This window comes from Mauremys mutica, chromosome 4 (assembly GCF_020497125.1).
Source record: "Mauremys mutica isolate MM-2020 ecotype Southern chromosome 4, ASM2049712v1, whole genome shotgun sequence".
NCBI lineage: Eukaryota > Metazoa > Chordata > Testudines > Geoemydidae > Mauremys > Mauremys mutica.
Window position 1 is genome coordinate 61655305 of NC_059075.1, and position 13171 is coordinate 61668475.

Here is a 13171-nt window from a genome sequence, read left to right on the forward strand (position 1 = left end):
GAAAACTGATAAACCATTGCTGACAAAGAGGAAGAGATCCTGCTTTAGAAATAGAAGTGAGAAAGATTCTTCCCACAACAGACCCACACTCTGCTCACCCTCCTACTCACACCACTACTCCAAGAGCACTCAACCCTTATTGCTTGCCAGCAGAGACACTTCAGTGAGGCTGGACTCTAGAAATTCCAGTGGGGGATAGAGGGGAGAGTTCATCTGTGGGAACCCCTGTTGATAGTAACATCCAGCGACGGCACTGGATTCCAGAGCAGCAGGCCTTTCCTTGATGGCCTGATCACCATGTTTTCTCTTCCTTTGGAGGGAAGTATCTGTGCAGTGTCTGAGAAATTTGAAAGGCAAATGCTTACTCCAGGACAGGGGCAGCTCCAGGCACCAGCGCAGCAAGCGTGTGCCTGGGGTGGCAAGCCATGGGGAGCAGGCTGCTGGTCGCTGTGAGGGCGGCAATTCGGCGGCGGGTACGCGAAGGTGCGGGACCGGCAGATCACTCGCAGAAACACCGCCTGACTGCAGAAACGTCACGCCGCCGAAGGCCGCCTGACTGCCGTGCTTGGGGAGGCAAAAAACATTGAGCCGCCCCTGCTCCAGGAGTATCTCTAACACATCGGATCAAAATCCGCCTTAGTCTAAGTGGGTGCAGTTATTGTTGAAGTCAATGGGAGCTATGCCTGCTGATGTTAAGGCTGAATTTGGCCCGCTGTGTCTTTCACACGAACAGTGCAAGCATTCACTGTAGCTGCTTCAGGCTGGGTGGGAGGAGAGAGAGCCACTGGAATGTGCTGTGTACATTGAAAGCTGACATGCATTCCTAGAAAAGCTCTGCTTCTCAATGTGTATTATGAATCATTAGCAGACAGCATTCAATGTTAGAGGTTGGACATTAAGATGAGTGTGTGATGTATATGGTAGGGGTGCCGGGCCCAGCTGATTTCTCATTGGGGGATGAGAAGAAAAGGGAGCTCTACACTGAAAGCTGAGGTGGATTGAAAAGCTTGATTTCTGTGGAAGCTGCATCAAAGGGAGTCTTCTGAGCCTTTTGATTTTGACTGCTTGTTTGGTAATTGAGGACCTTGGCCATGTTTAATGGAAACAGAGAGTAGTTGCTGGTTTGAGAGAGTGCTTCTGTTATCCACTAAAGCTAGAAAGTAGACTCTACAGAAAAAGATACTATATTGTGTACTAGAAGAAGAAGATCAGACATCTTTACTTTACATAGTACCTTTTATTCAGAAGGATTCCACAGCAGTTTATAAACTGTATGTAAGAATAATTTTCCCTACTACTGCAGTGCAGCCACCTCTGGGAGGGAGTCCAGCAGCTGTTAAACACGGTAATGCTATAGAATAGTTTAGGACAAATAATGAAGAACATGAAATCCACTGGAAATTGCAAGTCTAAATTCCCTTGCAGAGTGTCCTAGCTAAATTCCAGTTTGGATAACATCCCTGCTTTTGCATTAAGTGCTGTTGGATTTTTCACGATCCCAAATGGCCAAGACCTGAGTTTTATGTATCCTCTGAGAGAGAACACCTCCAGCAACACCATGTTCCTTCTAGGGTGATTAGATGTCCCAATTTTATAGGGACAGTCCCTGATTCAGGGCTTTGTCTTATATAGATGCCTATTATACCCTACCCTGTCCTGATTTTTTGCAAATGGTCACCCTAATCCCTTAACATCATTCTGGAACATTTCTTTAGTACTGACTAAGGACTTGCTATGTGGGTAACTTCCCAGTTATACTGGCATAGTTAAATCAATATAGTTATGCCAGTATAACTCCCTGTGTGGACACACTTATTCTGAATAAGAGTGGCTTTTTGGGGCTTAGCTTAAACTGCTACCAAAGCAACATAAGCTAACCTGGAAAAGGCTCTCTTTTTTTCTAGAATAAGAGTGTCCATGGTGTGTGTGTTATACTGGTATAACTGTAGTGTTTAAATCCATACCTTTCCTTAGACTGGTATAATTTTCCTGTGTAGACAAGCCCTTTGAAGAAAGTGTCAGCTACTGCATCACCAACACTACTTCCTGCTGCACTTGTAAGTCATCCATCGTGTTTTCTTATTCACATGCTGACCAACATAAGTAGAGAAGACCTTATTATAAACAAGATAAAAGAGCATGGGTGGAAAATGATGGGCAGGCTAAATTTTGCTGTTGAGGTACATTCTGCCTACAGACTTTTTTTCTGCAGTGTCAGTTTTTGTATTCTTAACTTCCTCGGATCATAGAAGTTAGAGATGGATCAGTTCCCCTGCAATTGTAAGCTAAAATCCCCCGATAGAGGATACAGTAGATATTAAAGATAGGATTTTCCAGAGTGTTTGGCATAGACCTAATCTGCTTCCACTGAAGTCACTGGGAGCCATCTGAAAAAAATCACACCCAAAGCTTAGGCTATGTTTGATCTTAGCCAAAAGGCTGAGTAGCATATGTTAAATAGATTTGCTGTGGGTTGTTAAACAGCTGCTGTGTCCAACTCCTGCAGTGGCTGCATTTCAGTGTTGGATGAAATGATTCCTGTGCAAGTAGTTTGCAAAGTACTCTGGGATCCTTCAGGATGAAAAGTGCTATATAAATGTGTAAATGTTATGATGGATTATTATTCTTACTCACCTCCGTTTCAGTTCCAGAGGGTGAGACCTTTTTGAGTTCTCTTTTTAAAGGCTATTTTCTTTTGAGCGTCCACTCAGCAGCTGTTTCTCAGCAGCTGCTGTGTTTCCTCTTCTGCCTGCTATAGTATTCAAACAGAGCAGCTGCACAGAGGTGACAGAGCAAGGAGGCAGTAGCAATGACTGCTCTTGTTACATTTTAACAGGGTTGGGGGAGGGGGAGAAGGAGAAGAAAGAGAACTCCACAACCTGGAAAAGATTCTATATCCTACCTTAAGTGGGTGCCAGAGGGGGATTGGCGACCCCAGAATTGAAATAAGGGTAGCTGTACCTCTGAAACTTTGTAGATGACACCTGCTGGTTAGGATTAGGCCCAGGGCCGGTGCAACCATTTAGGCGACCTAGGCGGACGCCATGGGCGCTAGCATTTGGGGGGCACCATTTTCTTCGGCAGCGACCATGGTGGCCGGATCTTCGGTTGCCACCGGCATTTAGGTGGAGGGCACTGGGGCAGGGGAGCATGGGGAGGGCCGCCTGCAGCAAGTAAGGGGGAGGCGGCACACAGGGGAACTTCCCGCTCCAGCTCACCCCTGCCCCACCTCCTCCCCGAGCACAACGTGGCCGCTTCACTTCTCCCGCCTCCCAGGCTTGCGGCGCCAATCAGGGTGGGGAGGAGCTGGGGCAGGGGTGAGCTGGGACAGAGGGGGTGCCACAGGGCGGAGGGGGGGAGCTTCTGCCGGGGGGGGCACCTCAGGGCGGAGGGGGAAAGCTGCTGCGGGGGGAGGGGGGGGGGGCTCGGGGCAGGGGAGGGCGCAAGGTGGAAGTTTCGCCTAGAGTGCGAAACATCCCTGCACTGGCCCTGATTAGGCCTGTGAGACAAGCCTGAAGGCCTGTGGGAGAGACGGTGGTGCTTACAGTGTTAGGCCTTCTGTGTCCATTTCTCAGGTGTGCAGGAGTATAAATACATATGTACTCACAAGAGCATCTGCAAAACGTGGTTCTAACGCTATGGTACATCTACACAGCCGCTGGGTGGTGTAATTCCCAGTGCACATAGACAGAAATGCACTAGCTCTGCTTGAATGAGTGCTTTAAAATAGCAGTGTGGTGTGGGTGGTGGCTCAGACTAGCCCCCTGAGTATAATCCTGCTCAACCCCCTGGATACATACTCGGGGCAGCTAGCCCAACATGCTAGCTAGCCCGACTCCCATGGTGCCGTGTCCACACTGCTATTTTTAGGCATTGGCTTGAGCAGACCTGGTGTGTGTGTAGGTATATCTATGTGGCAACCCCTGCCACTCTCCTCCCACATCAGTGAGTCTTAGGGCTTGTCTACACTGGCAATTTACAGCGCTGCAACTTTCTCGTTCAGGGGTGTGAAAAAACACCCCTCTGAGCACAACAAGTTTCAGCGCTGTAAAGCACCTGTGTAGACAGTGCACTGGCACTGGGAGCCACGCCCCTTGTGGAGGTGTGGTTTTTTTTGTTTTTTTTTTAAAGAGCAAAATTCTCCCAGCGCTGCACCGCGACCACACTAGGCACGTTAAGGCACCTAGTGACAGAGGATGTGGAAAAAGTTAATGTACTCAATGCTTTTTTCGCCTCGGTCTTCACGAACAAGGTCAGCTCCCAGACTACTGCACTGGGCAGCACAATATGGGGAAGAGGTGACCAGCCCTCTGTGGAGAAAGAAGTGGTTCAGGACTATTTAGAAAAGCTGGACGAGCACAAGTCCATGGGGCTGGATGCACTGCATCCGAGGGTGCTAAAGGAGTTGGTGGATGTGATTGCAGAGCCACTGGCCATTATCTTTGAAAACTCATGGTGATTGGGCGAGGTCCCGGATGACTGGAAAAAGGCTAATGTAGTGCCCATCTTTAAAAAAGAGAAGGAGGAGGATTCAGGGAACTACAGGTCAGTCAGCCTCACCTCAGTCCCTGGAAAAATCATGGAGCAGGTCCTCAAGGAATCAATTCTGAAGCACTTTGAGGAGAGGAAAGTGATCAGGAACAGTCAGCATGGATTCACCAAGGGCAAATCATGCCTGACTAACCTAATCGCCTTCTATGATGAGAGGACGTGTCATTCCTTGACTTTAGCAAAGCTTTTGATAGTATTCTTGCCAGCAAGTTAAAGAGGCATGGGCTGGATGAATGGACGGTAAGGTGGATAGAAAGCTGGCTAGATCATCGGGCTCAACGGGTAGTGATCAATGGCTTCATGTCTAGTTGGCAGCTGGTATCAAGTGGAGTGCCCAAGGGATCGGTCCTGGGGCTGGTTTTGCTCAATATCTTTATTAATGAGCTGGAGGATTGTGTGGATTGCACCCTCAGCAAGTTTGCAGATGGCGCTAAACTGGGAGGAGTGGTAGATATGCTGGATGGTAGGGATAGGATACAGAGGGACCTAGACAAATTAGAGGATTGGGCCAAAATAAATATGATGAGGTTCAACAAGGACAAGTGCAGAGTCCTGCACTTAGGACGGAAGAATCCCATGCACTGCTACAGACTAGGGACTAAATGGCTAGGCAGCAGTTCTGCAGAAAAGGACCTAGGGGTTACAGTGGACGAGAAGCTGGATATGAGTCAACAGTGTGCCCTTGTTGCCAAGAAGGCTAACAGCATTTTGGGCTGTATAAGTAGAAGTGTTGCCAGCAGATGGAGGGACGTGATCATTTCCCTCTGTTTGGCACTGGTGAGGCCTCCAGTTTTGGGCCCCACACTACAAGAAGGATGTGGAAAAATTGGAAAGAGTCCAGCAGAGGGCAACAAAAATGATTAGGGGGGCTGGAGCACATGACTTATGAGGAGAGGTTGAAAGAACTGGGATTATTTAGTCAGCAGAAGAGAAGAACAAGGGGGGATTTGATAGCTGCTTTCAGCTACCTGAAAGGGGGTTCCAAAGAGAATGTATCTAGACTGTTCTCAGTAGTACCAGATGATAGAACAAGGAGTAATGGTCTCAAGTTGCAGTGGAGGAGGTTTAGGTTGGATATTAGGAAAAACTTTTTCACTAGGAGGGTGGTGAAGCACTGGAATGTGTTACCTAGGGAGGTGATGGAATCTTCTTCCTTAGAGGTTTTCAAGGTCAGGCTTGACAAAGCCCTGGCTGGGATGATTTAGTTGGGGATAAGGTCCTGCTTTGAGCAGGGGGTTGGATTAGATGGTATTCTGAAGTCCCTTCCAATCTTATGATTCTAAAGCACTTAAGGCACACAAGGCACATCAGAGCCTGTGTCAACTGCCTCGGGCTTAGGGAGCTCAGCCTAGGGGCTAAAAATAGCAGTCTAGACGTTCAGACATGGGCTTGAGCCCCGGCTCTGAGACCCAACCCCTCTCACTGGATTTCAGAGCCTGGGCTCCTGTCGGCACACTGCTATTTTTAGCTGTGTAGCTCAAACCCCATGAGCTTGAGTGAGTTGGTCTCTGAGATTTACTGGTGTAGGATCTTTTTTCTTTTTTTTTTTCAGTGTAGACATACCCTTGGTTTACCCATGCTGGGAATTACAGGCCTATGCCATGTGTATCACAAAGTGCCACTTTTAAATTTCCTGCTGACTGTTTTCTTATGGCCAGTGGGGTTTCTGGGGGCATTTTATTTTATTTTTTATTTTTAAAGTGAATCAAGTATCTTTAATAGCCCACACGGCTTGACATCCATCTCTTCAGTGGTGATCATGTTGGGTGTAGTGCCAGATCTACCTTGGGCATTTATGGCACTTATGGAGCAGGCAGGGGGCAGTGGAGCCAGGGCCGGCTCCAGGGGTTTTGCCGCCCCAAGCAGCGCCCTCTTCCCCCCTCCCCCCAAAAGCTGCAGTCACGATCTGCGGCAATTCGGCGGGAGGTCCTTTGCTCCGAGCGGGAGTGAGGGACCCTCTGCCGAATTGCCGCCGAATACCTGAAAGTGCTGTCCCGCTCCAGAGTGGCTGCCCCAAGCACCTGCTTGATAAGCTGGTGCCTGGAGCCGGCCCTGAGTGGAGCTGAGTGCACGTTTCGGATCGCTTGGCACATTGCGGGTGCAGGGGCATTTCAGAGGTTGCCCTGTTTAATTGTTTTTCTCCTCTGTATTACAGAAAAAATCATGGCATACAATTAAAACGATGGTCAACTTGCCAGTCATCAGCCCCTTCAAGAAGCGCTATTCATGGGTGCAGCTGGCTGGGCACACAGGTGAGAGGTGCAATTTCAGATCTTTTGTCTCTGGAACCAGGAGGATGTCAGACAGCAGCCTGGTTTCAAATCTTCCTGAAGCTTCTGTTGGTATGAATGGGGATTTTGTGAAGAGGCTCTTCCTTTCGGTCATGATGGGGTAATGTGGTGGTTGGTTCAGTTCAGGGAAAGCCAGCCGTGTCTGGACACCATGTGCCTCTGTGGAGTAGAAGAATCTGTTTTCAGGTGGGCGAGGTCAGACTTTAGGCTTGGAGGAGAGCAAGGCAGTAGTTTGGGGAACCATCAGGCTGAAAGGAGTGGCCACATAAAGCACTCCTTAGAAGGTGGTATGGGGGAAATCTATATTGGGGAAGAACCAGCAAGAGATTGGCTGGGGAAATTGGAGCCCTGCTGCTTCCCCAGTCGATTAGGAAAAGGTTTCTGCTGTCTCATTCCTCACTCAAGTAACTAGTGCACCCATTAGCAGCCTCTCCCAATCTTACCTGGGGGTTGTGTCTGGGTTTGCAGTGGGAAGAAGGATTCATCTCCACGTGTGAGTATGTTTCAGCCAAGGTGATGGGAGCATTTCTAAATCCATCCCAAAACCTCCTCTGAATCTAACACCTCAAGAGGAAAATGAACCTGGTGGGAAAGAAAAGCCCAGCATGTGGGTGTTTGTGTTGAAAGTCTGTGTCATTTGTGCATCAGTGCAAGTGTGGGAAGAGCAGGCGAGGGGCTGCTCAGGCAGCGTGAGTCTACTTTGGTGTCTGTAGTACTTAATAGAAGCACCCCTAGGTCAAGTTTTAGGTTATTCATAAGGCAGAATACAAGGAGGTGCCATCAGATTTGCTTCTCTTGTTTCAATTGATTCCTACATGTTCCCTACTCCCAAAGCGCTAGCACAGTGGTTAGCAATCTGGATGGGGTGGGGGTGGGAGGAGCCATTATAGTGGTTTCCAGCACTTGTCTGGAGAAGGAGCAGGGATCATGAATCTGCTCCAGTTCCCTTGTATCTGGGTTTCTGGAAGTGGATTTTGACCCATCACTTGCAGCTAGTCTTCTCTGATTCCAGGAGTTCTCCGTGAACTGAAACGCTGGTCAACATTACACCTGGCACTTCCTCTGATGCACTGGTGCAAAGGATTCTGGGGCACATCGGAGAAGGACCAGATGTAATGGCTGAGTGTGCAAGGTCATGGTGTGATAAAGGGTGAAAGTGAGGCAGAAGCTTAACACCAGCTCTAACTTCAGGGCCCAAGTTTGTTTCAGGCCATGTGGATTAACGTATCTCTCTCCTCGGATGTTATTACCATTCTGCCTGAAAGCACTGTATAGTTTACACTGTATACCATGCAAATCCAGGGTTGTAAAACAATTGAGCTACACTTTGCACCTGTAGATTAGCAAGGCTCCAAAGGAGTTGCAGTAGGTGGAGGTGTATGTGTTGGGGGTGTATGTATTAAAGAGGCAGTGTTTGGCTCCTGGCTGTGGATTGCTGCTGCTTAATGATCAGGAACTGATCCCCACCCTGCTACTCACAAGCACTGCAGGTACGACATTGGGCTGATTTCAGGAGCACATCCCACACTGGAAACATTGGATAGCTTTAAAAAGAGCCCGGCTGTCAGCATATTAATGCAGTCTGGCCCATTATATTTCCCGTGGGTTTTAACACAGCTAGCTGTGTTAATTCTCTTATGAATACTTTAGCATGGAAAAAACATAGCTTGGCCTAGCCATACTCCTTGGAGCAATAAATTCCTGTATGGGAACTTGTCCAAATGGACTTTCACAGCCAATAGCTGTGTTTGCATTGGGTGCTTTTATTTTTTACAAGGAGTGTGTTATCTTTCCTGTTCAGGGGAACTCTTTATCTGGTGCAGGAGAGTGAAGTGGGTGAAGGGGGAGTGCAGGTGTTTCCCTCTTACAAAGACTGGCCTTATCAGCATGTGTCAATTTTTTTTTTGCAGGGAGTTTCAAGGCAGCTGACAGCGATACGATTCTGAAGCGCTTCTCTGAGAATGAAAAGGAGTGCTTTGAGCTGCTGATGAAAGATCCTCTGCGCTCCTGTGTCCCTGTCTTCCATGGGGTGGTAGAGAGAGATGGCGAGAAATACATTCAACTGGATGACTTGCTCGCTGACTTTGAAGGGCCTTGTGTCATGGACTGTAAGATGGGGATCAGGTGGGAGATGTGAAAAGGATCCTGATTTCTACATACAGTACATGTGGTTAATTTGGGGAATGGGTGGACTGGGGGTGATGATGTGCACGATGGATGAAGCACTCATTTCTGGGGACTCAGGTTGAAGCCTGGGCAGAGGGCCTACTAGTGACATGAGTTAGTTGGTGTCATTCCCAAAACACATCACATGGACGTTGGTGCAGTGGGAAATCTCTTCTTGGAAGATTTCCTGAAGCTCATAGGGAGGATGATCCCTTCAATAGGTTTCAGAGTAGTAGCTGCATTAGTCTGTACATAGGGTGACCCTACCCAGGTCAAGGGTGGGGTCATTCCTGGAGTAGTGTGACCTACCTGGCCTCTGGACACTGACCTCTTTCTCCTCCTTAGATGCTATCTTGGTCAAGTCTGACTTATCTAGTGGGGCAGATTGATGTGAGCTTACTTAGCACCTGCCTGATAGGACTTGACTTAGGGAGAGTAAAGAAAAAACAACAACCCACGTGACATAGCTCACTTATGGCCAGTTTATTAACCATTCTGAGTACAAAACATCGCTCAAAAATCAAGAGTCAAATTACCTTCCCAAACATGGATAACTGAATTGTAACCTGACATCTCCTCTCCAAAGCTGCCAGTGAGTCCTGGGAGTACAGCTATTCCTGCCTGGGAAAACAGGACTGATAGTCAGGGTCTAGGAACCACCTCTCTGTTTCTGCTGTCTTGTTCTCCAGAATCTCTGCTTGCATTTTAACGTGTCTAGTTGTTGTGGCTGTGAAGAAAACCTCAAAAAATATGAACCACGCCTCACCAATAAATGAACAAGTCTGCAGAGAGCCTGGAACAATGACTCTGAGAAGTGTGAACTGTCCCATGCATCTCAGTGAGCGGGTGACTCAGATGATTCACTAGACTTCTTTACCTGGAGTTAATTGTCAGTGAACTCAAGTTCTTAATGCAGAGGGAATGTCCACATGAGCCATAACAAGCATGTTAAGTATCTCATGTAAATTTTCAGTCAGTTAACTCAAGATTTAAAAAAAGTCTAGTGTGGACAGAAATTGTGCCCAGCTCTGCATAGTTTACTCTGAAGGTGTTCGCTGCATAATTAGCTTAGGCTTTTATCCGGGTCTCAGCCCAACCCCTCACTCCCATTTACACAGTAAACCCAGCAAATTTGGGGTGGAGATGCTTTTAAGATCATGCTAGCTTACTTGGCTGGGGGGTGGGTTAAAGTCTGAGCTCCACTTTATCTTGGGCTGGAACCTGCCCACTTTGTAGTGAGGATGCCAGCTAAATCCCTCCAGCGCCTTCCTATATGCCCCCTCCTGCCCCCCCCGCCCCCCGCAGAACAGACGGGTTCTCCCACAATTGACACAGGTGACTGGGAAAGAATCCTAGAGCATCTCCTCACAAAGAACCAGGGGATATGCCCCCACACACACCCGGGCATGTGCAGAAACTTCTGAGGATGCAGTAACATGAGAAGGGCTCTGCTCTAAGAACGCTTTCACAAGTGGGAGGCTAACCTGGGTGCTCAGACTGGGGTGCCAGTCACCTGGACTAACAGGCTATGTCTTCACTGCACAGAGTGACTGTCATTTTAGTGACCCACATGGGTGGCGTTTGGGAGATGCTACCACTTATTTCTCCCTAGTCAAGGAGCCTAGAAGAGCCAATGGGCACGTTCAAGCCCCAGTGAGGGAGAGACTAGCCCAAGCAGCCCAGTGGAGCTCAGAAAGCATGCATGCACAACTCTGTTTTGAATAACTGCAAAATCGACAGTGAGCGGTAACTCACATGGGCAGAGCTTCCCCCGCCCCCTCCCACCCTCTCAATCTGACCCTGGGCCACCTTTTGCTATGAGCTCTGGTCCAGCATATAATTTGCATTACACGTTTTCTTTTTTTAATCAGCTGCAGGGTTATTTTCTGTCCTGTTCTGCGCAATGCGTGGGGTATGTAGCCTCACAAGGCTCCAGGGGCCTCAAAAAGTAGCCATGCCTGGAGTTAGTTTTTTCCTCTCTCCTGAGCTGAGAGAGGCGTTCAGTCTCCCATCAGGGTCATTCAGTCTTGGGTTTACTACTGCTGGTCTATTTGAGCTTTGCTTTCCTTTGTCATGGTGCAGAATGGGAATCCAGTGTTTCTCCCGATCCCTATAACCAGGGGAGGGCTGTAGGATTTAGTTATAGGTAAGGATGTAATTAGAGCAAAAATGGAGAGTCAGAAGTCCTGGGTTATGCCACAGACTCATTAAGTCACTTTGGGCAAGTCACTTTGTCCCTGTTTCTCAGTTTCTTCATCTGTAAAATGGGGATGATGATGAAAAGTAGTTTCCTCACTGGAGTGTAATGAGTGAGGCTTAGTCCATTATCGTTGGTAAAGTGCTTTGAGATCCCATGCTGGAAGATGGCGGCAAAATGCAAGGTGGTATTATTGTTTCAGATTCCAAGGGGGTTCTCATTGTCTTGTTGGGTGGTGGTGGTTTTGCAGGACGTACCTGGAAGAGGAGCTGACTAAAGCCCGTGAGAAGCCAAAGCTGCGTAAGGACATGTACAAGAAGATGATTGAGGTGGATCCTCTTGCGCCCACAGCTGAGGAGAACACGCAGCATGCTGTGACCAAGCCACGTTACATGCAGTGGAGAGAGACCATCAGCTCCAGTGCCAACTTGGGCTTCAGGATAGAAGGGATTAAGGTGAGTGACTTCCACTGCTGTCCTTTCCTGTTGAATAGACTCACTCCTTTGCCTGATCTGATGCTTGATCAACTTGTTGTCATCAACCTGGTTTCCAAAAAGACAGTGTGACTTCCTAGCTGGAGCTGCGTGGTCCATTTGATTGTGACTAGAGCTTCTATGGCAATGATAAGAAAAACCTTGTGAAGCAAGAAATATGTGAAACCCATCAAACACACTAACTGCTCTAACAACAACAGCAGGAACACTGAGAGAAGAAACCAAATAGCTACATCATGGTGTAGTCAGAAAGAAAGTGAAACTGATAAGAGGAAATTCTGAACTGGTGGAATAATCCCCTCCTCCTACTCACCTTTACCCAGTAGCCATCCTGGGAGTGCACAGATTTATTCTGAGTGAATCGAAGTAGAACAGATTTATTCCAACCCTGCACATTTCTGAAGCAATGTGGAAACATCATGTAGCATTCCCAGTATCTAGGCAAATCGCTTTCAATTTGTGCAGATATCCAGTATGTGGGGAAGGGGAATCACAATAGACCCAGAACCCCAAATGTTCAGACCTCAGCTCTAACCCCCCTTCCAGTCCTCCTCGGGCAAGAAGGGGTCGGTCCTTACATCTCATGATGTTACTTCAGTGTTGCAGAAAACTTCCAACGATCTTCACTTTTCAGGCCTGTTTGCCCTACCCATACCCTGAATGGGTACGTCACGTGGGCAAATACCACCTCACAGTCTCATTAGTAACCACCTGCAAAATATAGGGCTCCATCCTGCCCTTCAGATACTGGAGATAGCAACCCTGACAGCTTGAGGGTTGACCCATAGGTAGGCCTCTGCTGGCTTCTCCACCCAGCTGGTATGGATTTGGCTTTTCCTCCCAAGGTTGGTCTGGTCTTGTCTGGCCTAGTGTGACTTCTTTCCTATGGACAGCAGTGCAGTAACAAGGGCGAGGTGAGTGAGGCACTTGCCTTGGGCGCGCAAAGCGGAGGGGCTTAGCTCTACCATGATCGGTGGCAATTCGGCGGCGGGTCCCTGAGTCCCTCTTGGAGGGGAGGACCTGCCACCGAATTGCCGCTGCCACTTCATTCTTCGGCGGCAAATCAGCGGCGGGTCCTTCTCTCTGAGAGGGACTCAGGGACCCGCCACCGAATTGGTGCCGAAGAGCCTGGAGCCGACCCTTGCCTCGGGTGCAAAAATTCCTTGTTACGACTCTGGACAGGTGCGGTCTGGGATGGTGTTTCATCTGAGTGGGCCCTGGAGACTCAATCCAGCTCCTAGTGAAAGCACTAATGTTACTTTGTTTTTAAAGTGACGAAGTAACGTGAGTGTCCATTATGGGATGCTGACTGCATATAAGGAGTTAGTTACCAGAGTTGCTTGGTTTGACTTCAGGATTTTTACTAGAGCACATTTCAGCTCTCTGGCAGCCTGTTGACATGTACAGGGTCAGATAACAGAGCCGGGGTTTCTGGTCTAAAACATACTTCCACTTTTGAAGCCCAGGTTAAT

At 48.3% G+C, this 13171-nt stretch overlaps 1 protein-coding gene across 1 annotated transcript in view; it reads left to right on the plus strand.

Annotated features, from left to right (window-relative positions):
* Positions 1-13171, plus strand: part of ITPKA (inositol-trisphosphate 3-kinase A) — a 58914-nt gene that overhangs the window by 35048 nt on the left and 10695 nt on the right. The window contains exons 2-4 of the mRNA XM_045012173.1: positions 6707-6803; positions 8753-8966; positions 11456-11660. Coding sequence (XP_044868108.1) covers positions 6707-6803; positions 8753-8966; positions 11456-11660 — 516 coding nt within the window. The remainder of the gene's footprint in view (positions 1-6706; positions 6804-8752; positions 8967-11455; positions 11661-13171) is intronic.